The sequence below is a fragment of the Toxotes jaculatrix genome, chromosome 22 (genome assembly GCF_017976425.1).
Source record: "Toxotes jaculatrix isolate fToxJac2 chromosome 22, fToxJac2.pri, whole genome shotgun sequence".
NCBI lineage: Eukaryota > Metazoa > Chordata > Actinopteri > Toxotidae > Toxotes > Toxotes jaculatrix.
This window is the reverse complement of record NC_054415.1, coordinates 2,876,447-2,899,879: the sequence shown is the minus strand read 5'-3', so window position 1 is coordinate 2,899,879 and position 23,433 is coordinate 2,876,447. Positions and strand designations below refer to the sequence as shown.

Genomic DNA, 23,433 nt, shown 5'->3' with positions numbered 1-23,433 from the left:
AGCTGGAAAAGATGAAACACTTCACATTTTTAACCTTACATTTTAATTCCAGTTTGTTATATAAAATTTAAAGCTTGTAAACAGTCGTTATGGGTATCAGTTAATTCTTTTTCATTATTTTCTTTATTTTTTTTAATATTTTCTCCTCTTTCTGTGACTCCGCCCATGCATTCCTGTGTGTCCGGGCTGTGAGGAGGCGGAGGAGGAGGAGGAGGGAAGAAAAGCAAAGAGGGGCTGCTGAAAACTGCCTGTGGATCCTGAATCAGAAAGGAGATGATAAACAACAACAACAACACCAACTCTCAGCCTGACTCTGACCGCTGCATCTCTCTGACACATTTAGTCTAAAGCAGCTGGACGTGTGTCTGTGTGTGGGGGTTGGTTTTTTTTATTTCCTTTACTTAGACAAGTTGTTGGGAACTTTTTTTTTCCGGAGTTGGAGCAGGAGTTTGGTTTCCAGTCTGACCTGCATTGCAACAAAACCCCGCTGCTTCTTCTGTCGCTGCTGCTGCTGCTGGAGGGGAAAAAAACAACATCCACAAGGCCGGAGAGAGTCTGTGTGGACGGAACTATGGAGATCCTGGACAGTAGTGAACCGTTCCTACACTGGGACAGGAACCTCAGCGAGCTGTCTGAGGCCGGAGAGATCGACTCTGTGCTCTACACCAATGTAAGTTATCGATCAGGGATGGATGGATGGGGAAAGGGTGTGGGGAAGGAACATGTGTGAGTGATCGATCAGGGCCTGGTGATTGCCTTTGCAGCTTCTCAGTGGGATATAATCGCCTTTATCTCACTTTGACGAGGATTTAGTAAACAGGAGGGAGGGGGAGTAGTGTGTGTGTGTGTGTTGCCCGGCTCTCCATTCACAACTTGAGCCTTGGGGTCCAGGATGCGAGTCAGACTCTTTCTCAGCCCAGTAATTGTTCTTTTTTCCTAATTTTTCTTTCTGTTTAAAGACACATAAAATTACTATACACAGAATATTTAAAGTTATTTCTGCTTGTTGAGGTTATATCTCAGCTACCATGTGTGTCATTTTATATGAACTTTAATTTCAGTGATATTAAAGTGTGTATATTTAACATTACCATGTTGAAAATACTTTCCGTCTGGACTTTTTAGAGCAGCACAAAGAAAGTGTGCAGTGCAGTATTTTCCATTAGTAATGACCAGGGATGCTGCTGTGCTTGGTGGTGGGGGTGGGGTGGGGGGGGTCTGAAATAATCACATATCTATGCTTGGAATGCTTTAGGGTCCCATCCCAGCTCTGGGTCCTTGGGGTTTTCTTCATTTGTCCGCCCCCCTGGCACTGATGGGCTCACCATTCTCAGAAAATATGCATCATTTTAAAGTTTGACAAGAAAACAATGCGTGATAGATGTTGAAGAGAAGAGCTGGTGCCTTGTTAACCATCAGTTATGGGTAGACTCCTTCCCCTGTGCTCAGCAGGGTGTTTAAAACATTTGATAATGACCTTGTTGAACTGCACACACTGAAAATCCATTTGAGGTGGATGAATCTGGCTAATGAGCCGGTACAGCAACAGCAGGGTTTCCTTCACAACAAAACACCCAGAGAGAAAGATCAGGGGGGAAAGTGTCTTTGAAGAAAAGTTGACCTATTGCAGAAAAAGACCATAGCCACCCAAGAGTTTTATAAATCCAGCAGAAACGTTAACTTCCAAAGGAAAGATTATAGCATGTAGGATTCTTCTTTGGTTTAAGAAGGAGGGTTGGTTGTGTCTGTGTACCAGTAATAGTAAAGACAGACATAGCAGATTAAAGTAGAAATAGGTAAAACACACACATCATCTTCTCAGTGGGACAAACCCTGGCCTTTTGCCTTCAGTTATGTAACCTGACGTGTGTGTGTGTGTTGCTGCTGCAGCCATATGTCTCTCTGTGCAACTGTGGGCCAAGAGGAGAGTGTGTGTGAGGGTGAGAGTGAGACGCAGGCTGTGTGTGAGCGTGATTTTGTGCACAAACGTTTGTGTGTGTGTGTATGTGTGTGCAGACGATGGTTGGATTTACAGGGAAAAATCCAGCTGGCTTTCAGGATGGGAATCAGACGCCATGGAGGTTGACTGAGGCCTGTGACTGAGACAATACACACACACTCACACACACTTTGGCATTTAGCTCTTTTAGGAAAACCAACAGACAGGTAAAGACTTGTGTTGGTTGAGCTTCAGAGTGTTCAGCCTGTGAATGTAGGTCCTTTAAATGAGTCCTGAGGCTACAGTGTCTACAGCGTATCACACCAGATGCTTTTGTCTGTCACAGGAATATTTTGTCGACTAATATGTCAGTCAACTTTTGTTTTAAGTGATGAGATTAAATTCAGGAGCTGCTGAATCATGTGTCTGTTGAAATTTACAGAAATAAACTGAACTGAATGTCATGTCGAAGCACTAAGAGCGACAGTGGACTCAGGAACCAAATGAGGCGACATCTGTAAATTATTGTTTAAGGTTTAAAACTAACCATCAGGATTAGTCTGGATTCAGTTTGGTTTCATATGATAATGATTTTCATTTTTCAGTTTCCAAACTAAAATAAGTTTGTTTGGTTTTTGACACGGTGTATGCCCCCCCCCCCTCCCCCAAGTGTTTGAAAAGGTGCCTGGTGTCAAATATAAAGTCACATCACACCGTCATACCAACACATAAAGGCCAGGTTGTGTTAAGAAGCAGCACCAAGATGCTCTTGTTAGCACAGTGAATATTCCATATATAGTAAAGCATGAATAGTATGTGTGTGTGTGTGTTTCAGTGTGGGGGGGGGGGTGCGCATGTGAAAGCCAACAAGACTGTAGTGTTTGAATCTCAGGCAGCTTGAGAAACAGACTGTTGAGTCTTTGTCCCTCTTCCCCGGCTGTGGGTCGGGGTCTCGCTGTCACTGTCTCTCTCGACCTGAGATTCCTCACGACAATGCAAACCTTCTCAGGCCGTAGCTTGATGTGTGGGATCCTCAACCTTAACGCCTGCTTCTCCCGTCATTCAGAGGTCGCTCCCATCTCACTCTCTGCTTGTGTTGTGTCAAAGCTTTTAATCATAATCAAGTTCCTCAGGTTCTGAAATAATCATTGCAAAGGTGGAGACGAGCCGCCTTCTTTTGTCTCCACTCACCTGTGACTGGAACAATCCGTTTTGACGTCGTAGTAAATTTGTAGCAGATATTTCAGGTATGTGTGTACGACATGGAAAACAAGTTTGAAATAGGAAGTGAAATCAATCAGTGAGTCAAGTCAAAATCAAAAGTATTTACAGTATTAGTTCATACTCTAGCTTTAAACAAAGGGTTAAAGGTTCTCCTTAGTGTTAAGGGTCATAACAAATGCAGATAAGAAGGAAAAATCGAAAGGCACGCTGAGTCCTGAGTCTAATGAACCTTAAATGTTATGGAAAAGAATCCAGTTTAGAAGAATCCAAACTTTACCTCAAAAATCTACTTGTACAATGTACAAGGAGACGTAGTATTATATTAAAAATGGCCCCAGCCAACTAATATAACACTGATCAGTTATAGAATGAGTGTAAATGTACAGTAATCAGTAAAGGCACAGTATATCTGTCCTATCAGAGGTGGACTGGGCCGTATGAGATAAATGTCAGGTGAATCAGAGAGTGACTTTAAACTTCAATACCATCTCATGCACTTGCTCATACTTGCTCATATCATTCAAAACGTATTGGCCTGCTGCTCAGCACATGGTGTACTCCCTGCACTGCACTCGTGCAGTGGAAAATAGTATATTTGCTGTGCACATGCTCCAGGGCTTTGCAGCTATGTGTCTGCTTACATAATGTGCTGCATACCTGCACATAGAGACTCACCTCTGTCTATAAATCTAACACCAGCTGTAATCCAAAGCCTTTATTAACATACATGAAGCCTTCGGCGGCTCAGCACACACTCAGGATGGAGTTACTTTAGTCAAACACACACACACACACACACACACAGAGTTGAGGGTAAGCAGCTTGATGCAAGTGCTCACAGTGCAGAGCCTGTTCTCCGTCAGGGCAGGGCATCCTGCTCGCCAGTGTCTGTCTCTGTCTGAATGGCCCATGTGTCTGCTGTAACATGAGTGTCAGTGTGTGGCGAGAGAGACGGTCGTTCAGGCTGTGGACATTCACACACTCACACACACACACTTAGCAGTCCGGTTTTACATCCAGATCTGATAAATGACGACATCATTTCACAACCGGTCACATTTTATGGTCAATCAAAGGTCGAGTGTGTGTGTCTCCACCGTTTGTGTGTAGTGTTACACACGTTCCAGTTTTACATATTACAACCAGACCAGCCTCTATCTGTAAGTCAGGTTTTAGTTTTGACAAAGAGAACCTACCTGTGTACGCTAATGAGACACCGTGTTATTACTGCAGGTGTGGTGCCGGATCTTCAGGTCGGTCGTAGAGTCTGTTGTTAGAAATCAAAATAAACACAGTGAAATACAAATGTTCCCTGTCTGCCTGTAGATAACCTGATATTAAAGTAACTTTTGCTGGGCAGTGGGTTTAGTTTACGATAATCCTGAGGTTGTAAATGGGAAAACTTTACACAGAAAGCTGATGATGTGACATATTGAGGAAATTTTACATAGAAGCCTGATGAGAATAAAATATTTCGTGACTTTAACGAATATCTGTCTCTGACGCTGCTCTAATTGAAGCCACCTTGTTGACTTTCCCTCTTTTTGGCTTTAGAAAGTGACAGTAAGCCACACGTGTTGAGCACATGGACATGAAGGACACGTTTTTCTCTTTTTTAAATCTGATGCAACTTCTCCCCTGACTCTGAAAGTGGACTCGGGCCTTGGTTTTTGCAGGCAGCCATTTGAGAGTGAAGCGAAGGTAGTAATCAAGAGTGTGAGGGATCATTATGGAAAATCCACAGGAGCCTTCGTTCTCTGAGGCAAAGCTAAATTTATCCCTCAGTCTGTATTTCTGTCTGTCTCTTCCTTCTACCCTTCTCTCTTTTCTTGATTCTATATGTCTGTTCCTCATTGCCCCCCCCCCTCTTTTGCTTTAGGCACCATAAAGGTTTTAAATGATTGTGTGTGAGTGTGTGTGTGGTTAGCAGGGTGTGGGTTTAATATCTGCCTCAGTGGTTTAAACATCCAGCCCTGAAATGAGCCTGCAGGCAGTTTTATATAGCAGCAGCCGGGTGAAATGCACCAAACTCTTTTTGTCTTTTTTACAGAGAGATAAAATCAAAATAATATCCTTGTTATAGGCTTTAAAGTTTCAGTATCAACAGAATTTCAGTGGGTTTAGACTTCAGGCCTCCTGCACAAGCTTCAGTATTTCAGGTATTAAACATCAAAGAGTTGAAAGCCTGTAAACTGCTTATTAAACAGTAAGGTGTGCGAGCTGTGAGACACACTCAACTTTCATCTGTTTTTTTATAGATCCTGCAGCTTACATCGTGCCTCACGGCTCAAAGTGTACAATCAGGACCAGTTTAAGACAGAAACCCCTCCATCCACCATGTAGTTAACCTTTCACCCCCCTCTCCAGCCCTCCTCCACCTTCTCCTCCTCCTCATCCATCACTCCCCCGGGGTGAGCAGAGAGTTGGGACGAGTCGGCTCCTGTCTAAGATGCCAGAAACTTCTCCTGACTTTCCTTAGAAACCGCTGCCTAACCTCCGCGTTGCTGTTCTCGACTCTTGTGTCTCTGAACTAATGGCTCGTCCATCTTTTATTGACCTCTTTTTCTGATGGGAAAACTCCACCCTGTCTTTTTCATCATTTTATGTTTCACCCTAATTTCTCTAGTATTTCAAGCGTGTCTGGTGTCTCTGAAGAGTTTGGGGTTTTCACTAGAAATGCAGAATAAAACACAATCATATTCATCCATCATGTAGTTTTGTGTGTTGGAGCAACATTTGGCAGCGTTTGTAAAGAGGATAAGTTCATAAGGAGTTTTAGTCTTAACACATTTTATTTAACTTTCCTCTTTTTCCGTGGCATTTTAGTCATTTCTGGTCCCCTCTGTTCACATTGTTTATTAGACTGTTGAGGATCTAAACTTCCTTCTACACAGGGGCCACAGCTGCTTCAATTCACCTGACAGCAAAGAAAAGCCAAATCCCCTTTTCCTTTATTTTTTCTATCTCAGCAGGGTGGTGGCAATTAGCAGTAATGCCTTGCAGGAGCAGGCAGCAGGTGAAGATGCTAAGATTAAAAAAATATATCAATATTTGATAGTTTTATAAACCTTTTGTGACGAATATCAGCCCGTTTGCGTTCCCGTAAAAGGGAAACTCTTCATCGCACCTTTCTCGCACATGAACCTTTTCATGTGGGGAGACGTGAACAAGACCATTCATCCATGCAACTTGACATTCAAGCATTCTTCTACTTGGCAAGCATCCGCCCCTGAGAGCTCTGCTTTAACACAGGCATTAAGATCAGCGGCGCGTCCAAACAAGTTTCGTTGAGTGTTTGCCTTTTCCAAGGATTAAGAAGCTCGCTATGGGGTTCTCTGCAAGACCGGCACTGACCCAGTTTTTACCCAGTATCCTGCAGGAGTTGGAGGAAGGAATCCCTCAATTAAAGAAAGAAATCTTTACTCATCTTGGCAACTGATGTTTTGGGGGATTAGTCTTGCAGCAAACAAGCAGATAAGATGCAAAGAGAAGGAACTTTAGGTGAGCTTAACTTCAGCTAAAGCCCCAAATCTTCTCACTTCCAGACACTACTTTGAAGTGATGACACTTAATGAGCTGAAGTGATTTAAAACAGAGAGAGTTGATGTAAAGGAAGAAGAGAGAAGGAGTCTGTGTTGCAAAAGGAAAAACTCTGAGTGTGAGCAGAAGAGGTGAAGGAGTTCACTTGTTGAGCAGCAGCTGGAGAGAGGTGTGTGTGTGTGTGTGTGTGTGTGTGTGTGTGTGTGTGTGTGTGTGTGTGTGTGTGTGTGTGTGTGTGTGTGTGTGTGTGTGTGTGTGTGTGTGTAATGGTACATGGTGACCAGTCAGTGTTACAGTGGAGAGGTGGAAAAAGTTATGCATGTGTGTGTGTCTGATGTGTGTGTGTGTGTGTGTGTTGACCCAGTTTTAAACAAGCATGCACAGAGGGTGAGATCAGGATAAGAGACAGAGGGAGAGAGAGAGAGAGAGAGAGAGAGAGAGAGAGAGAGAGAGAGGGAGGATGAGAGACATAGTTGACAGTTGTTCTTGTGTTTGACATAAACAGAGTCTCTGCTGCGTCTCACAGATGTGTTTGAGAACAGCTGGACTCTAGAGATGGACTAATAGTAGTTTGGTGATATTTGGATGGAGCTCTATGGCCCGTGTGTGTAACAGTAGTTAGCAGCATCAATTTATTATTTGTTTAGGTCTTTTCATGGGATTCGTTGATAAGAAGAAATTTTTTTTTAATTTTTTATAATGGAATACTATCAGTCTTATCCTTATCCAGCTATTATCAGTATGAAACAGCCTAAAATACAGGTATTTCCAAGCTGATATTGTTGCCTGTACCAGTGTGGTAAAGTCGTTGTGTAACATCTGGAGGGTCAGTGTGTGTTTGTATGTGTGGGGGTGATCGGTCAGTGTGACAGAGTAAGTTTGTGTTACTGCGTGTGTGTGTGTGTGTGTGTGTGTGTGTGTGTGTCTGTGTGTGTTTTGGGGGTTGAATCGCTCCAGGAGGCAGGAGGGAGGACGGGGGCGGGATTTTACCAGAAGAGGGACCCAAAGGGAGAAAGGGAGACACTTTTTCCACTTGTCATGTTGGAGGTCTGTTTTTGTCTTTATCGTCTCAGTCTGTGGCCACTTCTGTTCCTCTGTGCTACGAATTCACACACACACACACACGTGCACGGCAGGCTTCAGATAAGAGCTGACTCACAGTTTTGAACTTTGATTCGGGATGTTTTCCACCCTGTGAACGCGACACTTCCTATTTATAACACATTTCCTGCCGTGGCTCAGCATAAACACTGACATTAAGGCCTTTTTCTCTTCAATCATGGAACAATAATGAATCCAGAGAGAGAGTGAAGACCAGGGCGTTACACAGGAAGAGGACATTTAAGCTTGGAAACAGTTTTGTAATGGATCCGCTGTGATTTTTGTCACATTCAGATGTTGTGTGTGTGTGTGTGTTAATGTATGTGTATTCCTGTCCTCGCCTGTGGGTGGAGAGTAAACACTTGCTGCCCTGCTGGATGTCACGCCTACTGCTTTTCTCTCTCACATCCTGTTGTTTACATCCGTTATCCATCACTCCGCCTCCTTCACATTTTTGATTAAAGAAATACGTCAAGTATATGAACATATCAAAGCAGATCTATAATATTTAATTTAACTCCTTTTGTGGATGTTCATGTGATATAAAGTCTGCTGAATCAAACAGAGACTGGCTGATATCTGATTCCTCTCCAAGATACACCTCTAATCTAAATATCTGATGAGTCTTTCCAACCTTTGACCTAGTTCAGAGAAGAAAGTCTGCCCTGAGGGTTGGGTGGATGAAGTATCCACCTCAGAGCTCTCCAAAAATAGGTCTGGGTTTTATTTAGGGCTGCAACACATGATTATTAATTAATAAGATGATTTTTTTTAGATGCATTATTATAAAATGTCAGATAATAGTGAAAATGCATGTTGAAGTGTCTGATAATCATCTAATTATTTAAGTCACCTTTAAACATTTCCCAGTTCCCAGCTGACATTTTATAGACTTTATGATTCATCGGATAATGAAAAAGACCAAATCATTTCAGGAAAACTTGTAGGAGATTCTTTTCTTCTTTTCTCTCTTCCGTTATTATCTTGCTTTTCTTCCTGGTGCACTCAGTTTGCCGTAGTCTTGGCAAACTGAGCTGGGATAGATGTCTGGGATCTGGGTCAGGGAGAGTCTGTGTTGTAGTCTTATCCTTGTGAGAACCAGCTCGAGTCCCCCCCTTGGAACGAGGGCATTTTTGTGAAGCGAGATCATTTTGGCCGAGCTTCAGTTCTTCGAGGGAGATTGTTCGTGGCTGGGATCAGACATTATGGAAGAGATGATGTCAATGAGACAAATGTGTGTTTGTGTGTCTGTATGTGGGAACTAGCAGAAGTAAACACACAGGAGGGGAAAACCCAAACATGAGGAGCATGGAGTAAACTTTAAGCAGTTCTTTAAAAATGATGGTCTCGTGCATAAAACTGCATCCTACAAGTCCTCTGACACAGTCCAGACATGAAGCCTTGGTGCTGGGCTCGCTCCTTCAGCCCCCCCCCCACACACACACACACACCTCCAGATAAGACCTAGATAGCAGAAGCCCTCCAAGGCCTGTGATTTGTCTTGTTTTTCTGACACAGTATCAATGCCACAGCCCAGCCAGGCCTACCAGCCTCAAGCCCGGTGCTGTTCCACCAAATGTGAAGTGATTTATGGTCCTGTTAACTATCACATTTATCTCAGCTGAAATCTGGCAAACGTCTCGTGGTTTTGGCCTTAGTTGGTTTGTGTTGGCTTGTTATGGTTCAATTTGTTTGGGTTTGATTATACATACATTGATTATTAGTCTGTGGGCGTGAACAGCAGATTGTGGCTCAGTTGGTTTAACGTTTTTCAAGATGACCAAAGAAATATGTGTGAAAATCTTGTGTTTTAGTTATTTTTCGTGGATGTGTGGATGATTCTAAATTCTAAAATAGCTGCAGTACAAATTATTCATTCCAGCAAACAAGCACATTTTTTGATGAAGTATCTGCACATGTTCTTCAGCTAAGTGTTGAAGCAGCTTGCACACACATTGTTAGCATTCCTTGCTGCACTTTGCCTCACAGCTGCAGGAGTGGGTCCGCTCCTGAATGCTAACAATGACAGCCCGGTTAGTACAGAAACTGAGCTTAAAATATGCAAATTTTCACTTTAAGTGTTTTGGGAATTTGACCAGAATGCTGAGAACTGGCTCGAGAAGGTGGACGAGCTGGATTTTACGAGTGTCTCTGATGGGCCAGAAGTTGAATGGATGACATTTAAACCTCTTTTGTGCCAAAATACCTTTGAGCAAACATTTAAATTAGCAGGGCGATAGTGAAAGTGAGTGAGTGAGTTTACTGCTACTAGAGTTTACTAATATAAACAAAATGCTGTAAATTCTGACTTTAAACCAATGACTGTATCAATATATAAGAAAACATTTACTGATATTTTATGAATCAGTTCGGATCAGATTTCTGGTTGCCAGACTGTGGCTGGTATTTATCCTCCTCCATCGAAACACTTGAAAATTTGCTCCAGTGGAGAGTTTGACCAGTGATCCCCTGGAAAATAGCTGCAGAACAATGGACCAATGTTCACTTAGTTAAAAACGTATTAAAATGGATTATAGAAATTAACCTTTATTAATGAGCTTTTAACATTTTATCTTAACATAAATTCGTGTGTGTGTGTGTGTGGGTGTGTGTGTGTTTGCCCTTTTTATTAGTGTTTCCAGGCTGTGCGTCATCAATAAAAGTACACTCAGATGAGTCCAGGGCAAGGTACACACACACACACACACAAATACACACACTCAGCTGGACACACACTCGAGATAATGACCCTTAGGGCTGTGTGGGTTTGTGTGTGTGTGTGTGTGTGTGTGTTTTAGTGTTGTCAGACATTTTTTCCAGTGTGCTCTCTCCCACATCTGGTTTGGCTTTTCGGGGGAGGAAGGTGTTACATCATCACACTTTCCTCTTCCCCCTCTTAGCTCTTTAAAATTCTGACCATTAAGGGTTAAAACAGACACACACACATCCTACTTTACAGAAGAATTACAGACCTGAGAGGACATTCCTTCCCTCCCTCCCAGCTCTCAGACCGTTAATTTAGCTGCTAACTAGTGACCCAACACAGCTGTCGAGGCTTTTATTGACGAGCCTTATCGCTCGCTACGATGCCTGGTAACTAGTTGGTTTTTTTTTTCAGGATTTCCCCAGCTTTTCAGAAGCTGCTGGTTTACCTGCTGGTTGATGAGAAAACAGATACAGATGTCTTTTTGATGCAAGTTATTTTTTAATCTTACAATACTTAATACTGGATGTAACTTGAGTGTTTGTACGAACTCTGTAAAAGCTGTTAAACTGTCACTTCCCATCGTTACTTGTTATGGTGCCAAAGACAATTATTATGATAGATCATTTTGTTTACTGCACTTAAACCTCAAAAACGTTTCACCCCCTTCACATTCTCATTCAGTCCTGTGAAGCAAAGCTTTGTCTTCCATCTGGAGCGGGTGCACTTTAATTGTTACACTATGACTATTTCCTAATACACTGTTGTTCTTTTTTTTAATTGTAAAACCACGTTTTATTCCAGGAATTTCACAGTGGAGTGTCACTGTCTGCCCTGCAGCCAGTCCCTGCAGTGCCATAGCAATCTAGCTAATTGTAAGACCAAATCTGCTCTCTGTTCAGCAGACGTCTGACCCAGTTTTCACTTCATCAGCATTTCTCTGATTTGATTAAGATCAAAGGTTTGGTATTTAAAGTGGGGTTCACGAAAGGGTTGTCTCTCTTTGCATAACACAAGGTTTCTGTGCACAACACTGCTGCTTGTGGTAATCGCTCTGCATTTCCTGCTCCATCCGCAGACTTTATTGTGGCTTCAATTAAATGATTACGATCTGCCTTCTCAGCAATGTTCTCTGCTTGTTTCTACGTGACACAGGCGAAATATTATTCAGTAAAATATGAGGATAACCTCTTTCTTATCACTGCTTCTCCTTCAGAGGAATTAGTGACCTACTGATTTTTTTTTTTTTTTTGCCCTAGTTCCAGTTTAACCTCCCAAACTCCCAGTTTTTCCACTTGGGCTTCGACTCGTTCTGTTTCCCAGCTGGAGAGTGTAGAGTTACTGTCGGCCCTAAATAACACCTCACTGTTGGCCTGCAAAGACAAAGAGGTTTCTGTTGTGTGTGATGAGTTACACCCAGCCAGTGACTGATCCTGCAGCCTGGTCAACTCCCCTGCATCGTGTTTCTGTTTCTTTTTTTTTTTCTTTCATACACACTCACACACAACCACAACCACACGCTCCAAATGCAGCAATGACAGGGAGTCCATAAAGCCTCACTGTTTCTTTGGTGTGGTTCTGTTTTCATGCAGGCAGAGTTGCACCTCAAACCATTTCCTGTTCTTAAATAAGACGAGGAGGATTTATTCCTTTCTGTGTCCTTATGTCGGGTGGATTATTCATTTGTTTGTGTCCAGATTTCAGATGATTTTAGGTGATTTTAGTTTTCCTGCTGTATTGTAAAGCAGGGAGCAGCAGGACTGAGCCGCAGAGAGAAAAGGGTGGTGTCAAAGGTCATGAAAACCAGATCTGAACCCTCAAAATGTGGCTTGGTTTTGTTTTTAAATGTGGTTTCTGCATGTAATTACTCCTCCGTAAAAAAAAAACTACGCCCTTTTTCTTGAAGGTTTTTACTCTTTCTGAGCTGAACCAGTCTTTATTTTCTTTCAAGTCTTCTTAGGCCTGAAAATGTAAAAACCTAAAATCTGCAAATGTCCTGTTTTAAAGCTTTTTATTCTTAGTTTTCAGTGTAACTGCAAAAAGCAGCAGGCTCTGTTTTAGACATTATAATTATAATTACTATCATCATCACAGAGAACTGTCAGTGTGTGTGTGTTTTCACAAAGACCTGAAGGGGTACGATAATATCAGAGACAGTTTGACGTATAAGACGGCTCTCGGTAACCGTGGAGATTTTGTTGTTGCCAGGAGACGCTCAGGGGAGGTAACACGATGTAAACTACTGTAAATGTTTGCCGCGATGTGATGGGTTTTGGCACATTCACACAGACACACTTTCATACTTATCACTACATTCATATCATTTTATACCATGGCTTGTTTTCAGGGAAACACACTGATGTGTATTCTCAAAGTTAGAAATGTCCCCACCCCTCCCCCCAGCCTGAATGGATTCACTGTATGCTGTCAGTGTTTGTATTACACACACACACACACACACCAACAGAGGCCTGAAAATCAGGCCATTTAGGGCAGCGTACGGCGACAGGAGTGTGCTGTGTGTTTATGAAGTGAAGAGTGTGAGTGTTGGTCAGAGAAAATGCTGGAAGTTCTCTGTCTGTAATTGAAGCCACATGTTTGGCATTCAGCCGTCCGCCCTCCTTCTGTTTCCTCCCTTCCTCCATCTTGATTTCACTCTCAATTCATCCATCTATCCATCCAACCAGACGTCTGTTGTCTTACGTCTTTTGTTCGGTGTCACAGACTGTAGATTTTCTTTTCTAAATCAGCAGAACAACCTTTTTTTGTCTTCAGCTTCATGTCTGTCCAGTTGAAATGTTTTATTTCCTTCTCATTGGCTGAGCACAGACTCGGTGGACACATTTGGTGAATTCTTCCTGGTAACACAACTCGAAGTTACATCTAAAGTTTTTCACTTCCCCTTGATGCAATGAGTTCAAGTCAGGACAAGACTGAACAAAGAAACATTTCATCTTGTCATCTTTTTGTTTGAAATTCATGCATTTGAAAACTCATGATTCCTGTGTGGATAAATTTGCTGTGCTGTGCCCGAATAACATGACACAGACAAAAAATATTGTTATGGTTTTGGCATATGGGTGTAAACATGATTTAGTTTAGATGAATAAAAAATGTGTTACATGCAAGAACAGACCACAGTGTGGCACAAAAATGATTAAGAATATGAGTGATTTATAGCAAGTTCTATAGCAAGTATTTATCAACTTATTGAGAAAAAAATTTTGCAGATTAATCGACAGTGAACGTAAACATTTACTGCAGCCGTAGTGCGGATATTTTTATATAAAATGTAAATGACATGATGATTTGCTAAATGCTCAGTAGAGGCCTCATCCACAGGTTTCCTCTCAGAAAGTCCAGCTGTGTGTACCTTACACCCCCCCCCCCTTCCCATATACAGGAGATATATGTCAGTATGTTATCAGCACATCACAACCAAGGCTTTGCTTTGGCTGCCTTTTGTTTATGCTAGTCATAACACCTGATTACAGAGGGAGATCTACACACACTCACCTTGTTGAGAGATGGAGGTAAAAACACAGACAGCAGGAGAGAAGAATGACACCGCAGGAATGTGGAGGAAGGAGGAGGAGAGACAAGGGCGGGGGGTGAAAGAAGAGGTTAAGGGTGGAGGAGGAATCGCCTGTAAACTCCTATGTGTGTGTGTTTTGTAAATGTATCACCACACTGAGAATCACACAGACAGAAACACACTGATTGGTGGGCAGATTTGTCTTAAAGACAGTTTTACAAGTTTTTGATTGGCTGCTGTCGTGCTCCCAGAGGGTGAGCGGCGGGAAAACTTCAAGGAAAGGTGGCAATAAAAAAATTTAACAGTCTGTAATTACAGACTGTGTGACACAGACTCCTAACTACAGTGTTATTAGTAAGCTTGATATAATCGTCTATCTGTCTGTCTCCTTATATAAAATTATTCATAGTAATTTCTCTATCCTTTGTGCAGCACTTCTCTGAGCTCCTCGACGACCTGTCCCAGGATGCTTTGTTGGGACAGCTGCTTAGCGACCCCTTTCTTTCCGGGGTGAGGGACGGCGTGGAGGCCATGGAGGGCGAGCACGGATGTGACCTGTCCCCGTCGTCCCCTCTTCCCCCTCACATCACGGCCGAGCACAGCTACTCTCTCTGCGGTGACAGCCGACCACAGTCGCCCCTGTCGCACCTGACCGGAGAGCAAGGCAGCGAAGCAGGTGAGGCGCAGGTCATTCAGCGTTTGAAAGACACAAAGAGACACAGAAGCACTAACATGTCATCTGTTCTGCAGCAGAGTCAGATGGGGATTCAGCTGAGTGGCCCATGGAGCAGGAGGAACCTATTGACAGCCTCCTGTGTGAGACTCCCTCCCTCCTCCCCACCCTCTCCCTGTCTCTGGCCTCTAGCGAGGGGCCCCAAGCACCTGAGGGCCCTGCTGGGACCCCTGCCACCCCAGCTCAGACCACAGTCAGCAGCCACAACCAGGGCAAGGTGAAGGTGAGGGACCAGAGACTCATGATGGAAAAACAACATTTTCTTCCATTGTTAGTAACTGTCTCTTTTGTCTCACCTTCTCCTTCCTGTTTCCCTTTTTTGATTTATAGATAAAAGAAGAGAATATCATCCCTCAGATTAAACTGGAACCTCATGAAGTGGACCAGTTTCTCAATCTTTCCCCCAAAGGTCAGAATTTCTCTCTGTCTTCACATGAAGCTTTGAGGACCCCTGCTGGCCATTTATTCAGAGACCTCACATGGGAGTTGAGATGAAGTGTTCATGTCATTCACTTCACAATAAAAGCAGTAATACAATAATGTGAATGCACTCCACAACAACAGGCCTGCACTGAGATTCTTACTTAAGTAAAAGCACAGATGTATTAACAGTAAAATTAATCAGTTAACTTCGTGTTTCAGGTCTGGAGCCTCTGCAGATGCCTCCCACTCCTCCCAGTTCCCACGGCAGTGACTCAGAGGGCAGCCAGAGCCCCGTCCACGCCCCGCCCGGCCTCTCCTGCCCCACCTCCCCCACCAGCCCCTCTCCATCCCAGGCCAGCCTGAAGGTGTCGCCTCGTGCTGCCTCCTCCTTGTCCAACTCCCCTCTGCTCACCGCTCCTCACGTGAGTACAGACCCAAGATCAAAGCCCTGACTCTGTACTACTTCTATTATGGATAAATTATAAATGTTAATAAACAGTTTTATCTACATCTGCATAAGTTTGTGTGACATGATGTTTTTATCTCACAATCAACCAGAGCTGACATTAAAAGAAATCACTGCATTTTCCTTGTGGATTTCTTTCATTTTTTTTTTTGTAGTGATCATTCAAATCAGTCTCCACCTGAAATTGCATTTCCGTAACTCGAGGCATCTGAGACCACATCATTAATATTTTAGACGTCCACTTATTTGGAGCAAAGAGAGAAACATTTGCCACATGAGTTCCAATAATGAGCTTTTCCTCTGCATTGTAATCCATCATCTTGTTCCATTAATCAGCAACAACATTTTCTGGGTCATAACGATTGAATCTCTTGTTTATATTTTTTTCCTTTCTGTAGAAGCTGCAGGGGTCTGGACCGCTGATCCTGACTGAGGAGGAGCGTCGCACCCTGGTGGCTGAAGGTTACCCTGTTCCCACCAAACTGCCGCTCACCAAAGCCGAGGAGAAGGCGCTGAAGAAGATCCGCAGGAAAATCAAGAACAAGGTACAAACTACAGTCTAGACCCATTTATCAGCCCAAGATGTTTACATCCAAGTTTTTTAAAAATAATATTCAGTACCAGTGTACTTATCTATTAAAATTCCATGATTTGAATTAGAGCCATTAGACTTGTCATACTTTTTAGATGAATAAAGTATTTTTACTTTCCAATAATAATTGTTTTCCTTCATCTTCTCTCTCTCTCTGTCTCTTTCAGATTTCAGCTCAGGAGAGTCGCAGGAAGAAGAAGGAGTACATGGACACTCTGGAGAAGAAGTAAGTTCTTGTGTTGTTCTTCATCCCTTTCATCATCATCAAAAGACTGAGATATAAAAAAAAAACTGAATCACTCTGCAGGAAACAAACACATCCTCATACTGTATCACTTAATTACTGCTGGTTCTTCAGGTTTTGTCTTTATGAGCAAGCTGAGTTTTGATTTCTGTCCAGTTTATTTATGTTTGTCATTTAGATTTCTTCGTAGTTCATTACTGTTTGTTTGTCATTGTAGAAATAAAGTAATTTTATATTGTAAAGTGTTTAAATAATCTTCTGTTTGGTAAACTAATCTGATCTGCAGATGTTTGTAATGTAACAAAGAGAAACTAAATTATATGAAATCAATGTTTAATGAAAATAAAAAGTCTGAAATATGTGCAGCATTAAAAAAAAACTGAGAGAATATAGTAGTTGTCTTGTCATGCCAGACAAATGTAATTCATATTGAGCTGAGACAACTGAACAGTCACTGACCCTGCAGTACTCCTGTCTGACCACAGGGTGGAGACCTGCTCTAACGAAAACAACGAACTACGCAGGAAAGTGGAAACTCTGGAGTGTACAAACAAGTGAGAACAATACACTCAATGTGCTGTTCACCACACACATATTCATACACTTCACTTCATGTGTGATTCGTTTAAGGTACAGTAGGGGTCCTTCCATGTACTGAAAAAGCTTTAGACAACATATAAGACAGTTTAATAACTGAAACTTCTATAGCTTCCTACAGAACTGTATCATGTCAGCAGTACAGGTATAAATCAAGGCACAAATATTCTATCAATAATGCAGAAATTTAGGGTCTTTCCTGATAAAAATGAGAACTTATCTTGTTTAGAATCAGAAAACCTCCCTGGGCGTCACCATAATGTGTCTTAGCTCTAAGATTAATATTATTGCCTCCACGTTGCTCAAATCTTTCCTGGTAATCCAATAGTTTTTCATTGCTCCTCCCTGATGTTAATCAGATTCACTCACTACCAAGCCTCAGTTTTAATGTGAAGCTGCCTGGTTCATCTGACCCTTGAACTGATCAAAGATTTATACAGTATTTCGGGAGAAGACAAGAACTGTTTATAGATTCAGCTTTTGTCAGGCAGGACACAGATGAATGAGCTTCAGGAATGATGACAAGTTTGACTCCTGTCAGTCACAAAGACTCAAGAATGGTGACAATCAAAACATCAGGAAATTTGGGAGGTGGGCGTCCAGGCCTAAAAATGTCCCTCTGTAGCTGTGTGCCTGCCTCCACACATCCTGGCTTTCTGTTGACAAACCCTTTAAAGGCATTTGTTTTTATTACGCACAGTGCAGCTGAGAGGAGCGGGGATCATGTGTCGGGAAACACTCAGTGAATTTTATTATTTGCAAATAACGCTGAATCAAAAGCTCCCTGTGGATCCTTTCAGCTGCAATTTTGCATCCATGCATAATCATGAGGCTATTTTAATGTAAAACGTTCAAGCTGCTTCAAATAGGCAGTGTTGTTTGCTCTTGATATGCATGGGCGAAGTGTGTGTGTGTGTGTGTGTGTGGTATACCCAGAGAGTGCAGTGTGTTAAGTATAACTGACTTGAATGGAACACAGCTGTTTTAGGTCTTGTTTTGCACTCAGTGGTTAAAGTGGGCTTTATTGTCACTGTCTAAAAGTTAAATGAACCAGTTGCATGTGCATGTGCGTGTGTGTGTGGGAGAGAGTGTGTATTTATGCTGGTGTGCTTGTGTTGTCGGGAGACTTCGGCTGCCTCTGTAGCGAAGCAAACAGCAGAATAAAACCTCAGTGGAAAATCTGACTAATGCCGAATAAGAGACATTAACACTGAACAAACACGGGTAAATTTGTTCTTTCTTATGCACACCACTATAATTAAATATTAATTGTATTCCATATATAAAAGATAGTGGTGTGCAGGGATGGAAGATGAAGAATTTGCATCAGTGGAGTAAAGTCAACTCAGTCAGGTCCTCCATCCTCCGTCTCATTGCCCTGGTCTTGTAGAGGGACATTAACCAACTAACCAATGAAATTATTCTGCAGTACAGAATTTCTGCTCTTCACACAATATTTCTGCTGTAGATAATGTACGGAAAACATACACGAAAAAGTAAATAAAACATAAATACAGTAGGTATATAAAAATCTAAATCTAAAAAAACAGAACATGTTTCTTCATTTTAAAGTTTAACTCATCATCATTCTGTTGTATTATTTTGTTTCCCACCTGAGTGCATCTGTAGAGTTTATCAGCTGTGTGTGTGTTGTTTTGTGCGTGCGTGCCTAACCTGTGTGTGCGCTCCTCCACAGGTCTCTGCTGCAGCAGCTGCAGTCTCTGCAGGCGGTGGTGGCAGGCAAAGTCCCCAAGTCCTGCAGGGTCGCTGGCACCCAGACATCATCATGCCTAATGGTACTATACTGTGTGTGTGTGTGTGTGTGTGTGTGTGTACACATGCAAACAGGAGATTGTGGTGATGAAACATTGATTAAAATATTGAATTGGAAACATCTGCTTCCATCATTCATTAGCACATTAGCTGCTTAGCATTTTGTGTGATTCATATTTACCCTCCCTCTCTCTCCCTCTTTCTGCCTCCACCCTTCCCCTCTCTCTCTCTCTCTCTCTCTCTCTCTCTCTCTCTCTCTGTCTGTCTGTCTGTCTGTCTGTCTGTAGGTGGTCGTGTTGTGTTTCGCTCTGTTCTTGGGGAGCTTTTACCCCAGCAGTCTGACTCCGTGCTCCACCATCACTGAAACAGGCCTCGCATCCAAACAGCTGGCTGTCAAAGAGTCCTACACAGCCACAGGTAGTTGCACACAACTATACACTATAACTTCCAGCACTCACACCATACTTCTTATTGGACGTAGACACACAGACACACACACATAATGAGAGTCACTTTTACACAGTTTTCAGTTAAACTGACCCGTCCCACTGTCTCCATTGTTATGAATCATTAGTTCCCGGTTGTAAAACTGTGGAGGTCCAGTGTAACATTGCCAATAATCAGATTCCACCTACGGCGCGGCGGTGACAGCTACAGAGACTGATTAGAAGAGTTGACCTTTCGCTGCATCCTCTCCACTGCCTCCCACACACACACAAACAAACAAACAAACACACACTTTTGTAATAGAGACCAGATATAATTTTCTTAACAATCAAATTCAGTTTCCTGTCCCACGGGCCTGACTGTTTTTTAAACAGCTGATAATAACATGGTGCTACAGTGTTAAGAAGTGTGTGTGCAACATTGTGTATTTGTGTGTGAGACTGTGGTGCTTATGCACAGAACTAGTGCCACTGGGTGTGTGCAGTCTGCAAAGTTTTAAAACTTTATTATCACGTTAAGAGTTTAGAGCACAGTTTCTGTTTCATCAAAAACAGTAATACATTTTTAAAACGTAAAAATAAATAAAAAACAATAAATTCATTTTTTTCCCCTACTCTTTCAGTTAAGTCGAGGAATCTGTTATCAACCTTCGAAGACGAGCAGCCACACCTGCTCGGTCTGGGCGGCGAGTATCCCGACCAATGGGAGGACACGCCAGCCGTCGTCATGGCAGCGTGGCGTCACTCAGAGCAGCAAAAGCTGGGGATGGAGCCCGGCAGGGTGGAAACACTCCCACCTTTCAGGAGTAAAAACAATGATACGCAGACACAGAAAAACCTGCTGCTGGACCTGCACAGGTAAACACACACACCGAACACCAATATCAATGCAAATACACGTAACATTTTCGGAAACGCAAGCAGCTAATTTCAGTTTTGATTGGTAAATGCTATAAATCCTATTGACACCAGTATCAATACAGAAAATGTTATTGATATTGATACTAGCTGCTCGCTTTGTGGTCATTTTGAGTCTCTTTGCAGTTATTTTGTGTAGCTTTGTGGTTGATTTCATCACCTTGTGGTCAGTTTTTTTTGTGTGTGTGTATTTTTGTAACCATTTGATTGACTTTCCATCAATAAACGTTCCTAATTGCTTCAGACTGAGGCTCAGAGCTGTTTATGTAATTAAAGGTCAGAACTGTTCCATGTTGCCTCAGTCTCACTTCACCTCTGTGTTTTGTCTGTCAGGTCTCTGGAGCAGAGGGCGAATGAGAGCAGCAGTAAAGTGATAGAGCTGGAGCGAACGGTCAACGAGACCTCCTGAGGTTGACGTCAACACCCCCTCATACCCACCCACCCCCATGATGACCTTTGACCCCACCCCACCCCCTCTAGAGCATGGTTCAGTGTCCTGGAGCAAACCTCATACAGTAGTTCCCACTGGTGATTATTTAAGGTCATTTTTTTCTGCCATTTCTGCTTAATCAGATACACTGTGATAGTAATAATAATTATTATTATTAATAATAATAATAATAATGATTAAAAAAGGGCACTGGTTGCCTTAATTTTTGAAGTAAAAGTTGCACTGAATAGTTTTTACATGAGTCAACTTACCAGTTTTAGTTGTCTTAATTGACCCGGCCTGAAACACTGTTAAAAAAAAAATCACATTCAGATAAATTTAAACAGATCTAGAGAATATTGTAGTGTTGCATTTATTCCAGTGGAAAGTGTCTTAAAATATGACGTGAGGCTTTTTACAGGACACTGACGAGGACCTCTGTATTTATAGAAAGCTTTTTTGTTTGTTTGTTTCTCTTTTTAGTTGTATTTCTTTTAATATTAAATGTTTTTATTCAATTCCAGTAATGCATTCATCACATTTTGATACTTTTTTGTGTTCATACTGTATTTTTTGTGATTTATTTTATTATATTCTTTTATATATTGTTCATTTGTCTACATCTGACTCATGCATCGAGGGTTTAGGTCGGGGTTCCTGTGCTCATTTGGAAAATCGGAGATGTTTCTAAATGAATATTGAGAGATGTCTAAAAACTGACTGCAAAAGAATGAGAAAATGTTGTTTAGTTTTAAATGATGCAGATCAGCTGCTTTCATGCAGTTGAAGACCAAATGTCATTTCACATATGTCAACACACCTATAAACACCATATTTGGGATGTTTACAGGTGGGCCCATCAATCGGCAGCTTCAGTAAGATTCACATTCACTCCCAGTTTTTCACAGGAAATACTGACTGTAATTTTGAAATCCAGTCAAAAATGAATGTTTGCAAAAAGAAAAAGTGGATTATTCTTTCCCCAGATGCTCATATTTGATATGTGGGGGCCCTGCGAGCAATGCTTCAGGCATTTGGACTTAGTTCTGTCTGTGTGACGGTCACTGTGTGCAAATCAGGAGTCAGTATTTGAGATGTTTTGGTCATTAAATGCATCAGTCAAGAGCAGTCAAGTAGCAAACCACACCATTTTCAAATTATTCCTTTAAAAGTGTTTGAATGGAAATTTTTAAAATGTGCGATGGAACCACAGATTTCTCCTGCACTTGCTTTTTTTTTCTTTGGACCGTTAATCCCCGATTTGCACACCCTCACTGTCAGCTCCAAGAGTCTTTATCTGCTATTTTTCAGCATTTGCCAAAAATATTTCTTCCCAGAAATGAAAAAAAAAAGTATCTATTTTTGTAAATATAAGTTGTTAATAAATAGGTAAGTCTAAATGTGTCTGGGATCTGTAGTTTATGAACCAATCCATAATTCATTCCGAGTCTATTTTGGATCCTGTGTTGATTGATAAATTATGAACATGAGAGGCCTCAGCTTCAGGGTTTGTCTCAACTCGCCCTAAAGTCTTAACTGTTCACATCACGTGTCTTACAGGTGACGTTTTAAATGTCTGAGCTTTACTGAAACATGTTCTTTCATGTATGTTACAGACCAAACCAGACACGAGGCCTGTTCACTTTCTGCACATGCACACTGTAAATAGGAACAGTCGCCCATTTGATAGTTGAAAGTTGCATTTTAGAACTGAATCAGACTTCCATCTTAAATTGATCCCATCCCGGTTTAGGGATGAGAACATAAGATTTGTATATGTAGGTCTCATATTTTAAGCTTCAGTGGCTGTATCATCGAAGATTTACTGTCAGACCTGTATGTTGTTAGGATGCATTTTCTCCACTGTATCTTAGTGTAAAGAAGCCAAAGCTACAATTTCTTCCTCACTGCTGAGTCTGTAAAATAAGATAAGACACTGATTCTTATTTTGAAATTTTCATGAACAGTCCTCTTCTACTGAAGTCTGAAACCACAGCAGCCAGAGAGCGTTTTTCCAAATCAGATTTCATTTGGATGTTGCTTCTGAGTAAAGTCAGCCTGACTTAGGCCTTCTGTCTTTTTTGCTTTCAAATGAATAAAGTATTTTCCTTAGTAAAAGCATATTTCCTACTTCTCTGTGTGGTCTGTTCATGGTGGATTGTTAGTGATAAAGCGATTACTAAATTTACCATGCCATTTTGAAAATGGTATTATCACGGTACCTTCTGTAAGGGCTGGATTCTTATGGAGGACCACACGTGTCATGTCTCTCTCAGTGTGTCTCTCCAGTATCTCTCCACATATGTGTTTTTCTAATGGATTTGCTGGTTTGAAAAAACAAATACATACAAAAATGCTTCTTCCAGTGAATGATTGTAATTTGTTGCTGGCTTCAAAGCATTTTTCTTATAACTTTAAATTAAGTTAAGGCCAAACTCCATTAGGACAGAAAGGAGTCTCATGGTTAACATGCTGGTCTATAGAGGAGCTTCTATCTCCTCTAAAATGACAAGGATCCTAAAATAGATCCGCCTCAGAGCTTCATAACAAGTAGTGCGAATTGCTCTGACAGTCCCAAGACAATACACAGTCCCACAGCTTCACAACAGTCCAGTCTCATAGTAACGCAGCAACAATGAATTCCACTACCGCTGCAGCTATGGTGCATCGTGCAAGCAGACTTTCTAAAATGTGTGATGAAACACTCGTAACAGTGAGTCTGTGAATAAATGAAGGAGCTATGATCTGATTTCACACTCAGTTTCAGG

General features: G+C 41.8%; 1 protein-coding gene across 4 annotated transcripts; it reads left to right on the top strand.

Moving 5' to 3' along the window:
• Window positions 1–236: 236 nt before the first annotated feature.
• On the top strand, window positions 237–22,782 carry creb3l2 (cAMP responsive element binding protein 3-like 2). 4 transcript variants are annotated; one of them, XM_041030071.1, is made up of 12 exons: window positions 237–670; window positions 14,476–14,719; window positions 14,797–14,993; window positions 15,107–15,185; window positions 15,419–15,621; window positions 16,064–16,210; window positions 16,425–16,483; window positions 16,987–17,055; window positions 18,795–18,894; window positions 19,159–19,288; window positions 19,941–20,175; window positions 20,569–22,782. In XM_041030071.1, the coding sequence occupies exons 1-12, from the start codon at window positions 572–574 to the stop codon at window positions 20,642–20,644; spliced, it is 1,638 nt and encodes a 545-aa protein (XP_040886005.1). In that variant the 5' UTR covers window positions 237–571; the 3' UTR covers window positions 20,645–22,782. The 4 variants fall into 4 exon arrangements, with proteins under 4 accessions (XP_040886005.1, XP_040886003.1, XP_040886004.1 ...); XM_041030069.1 differs by having other exon boundaries at window positions 14,797–14,999; XM_041030070.1 differs by having other exon boundaries at window positions 14,794–14,993.
• Window positions 22,783–23,433: the final 651 nt, after the last annotated feature.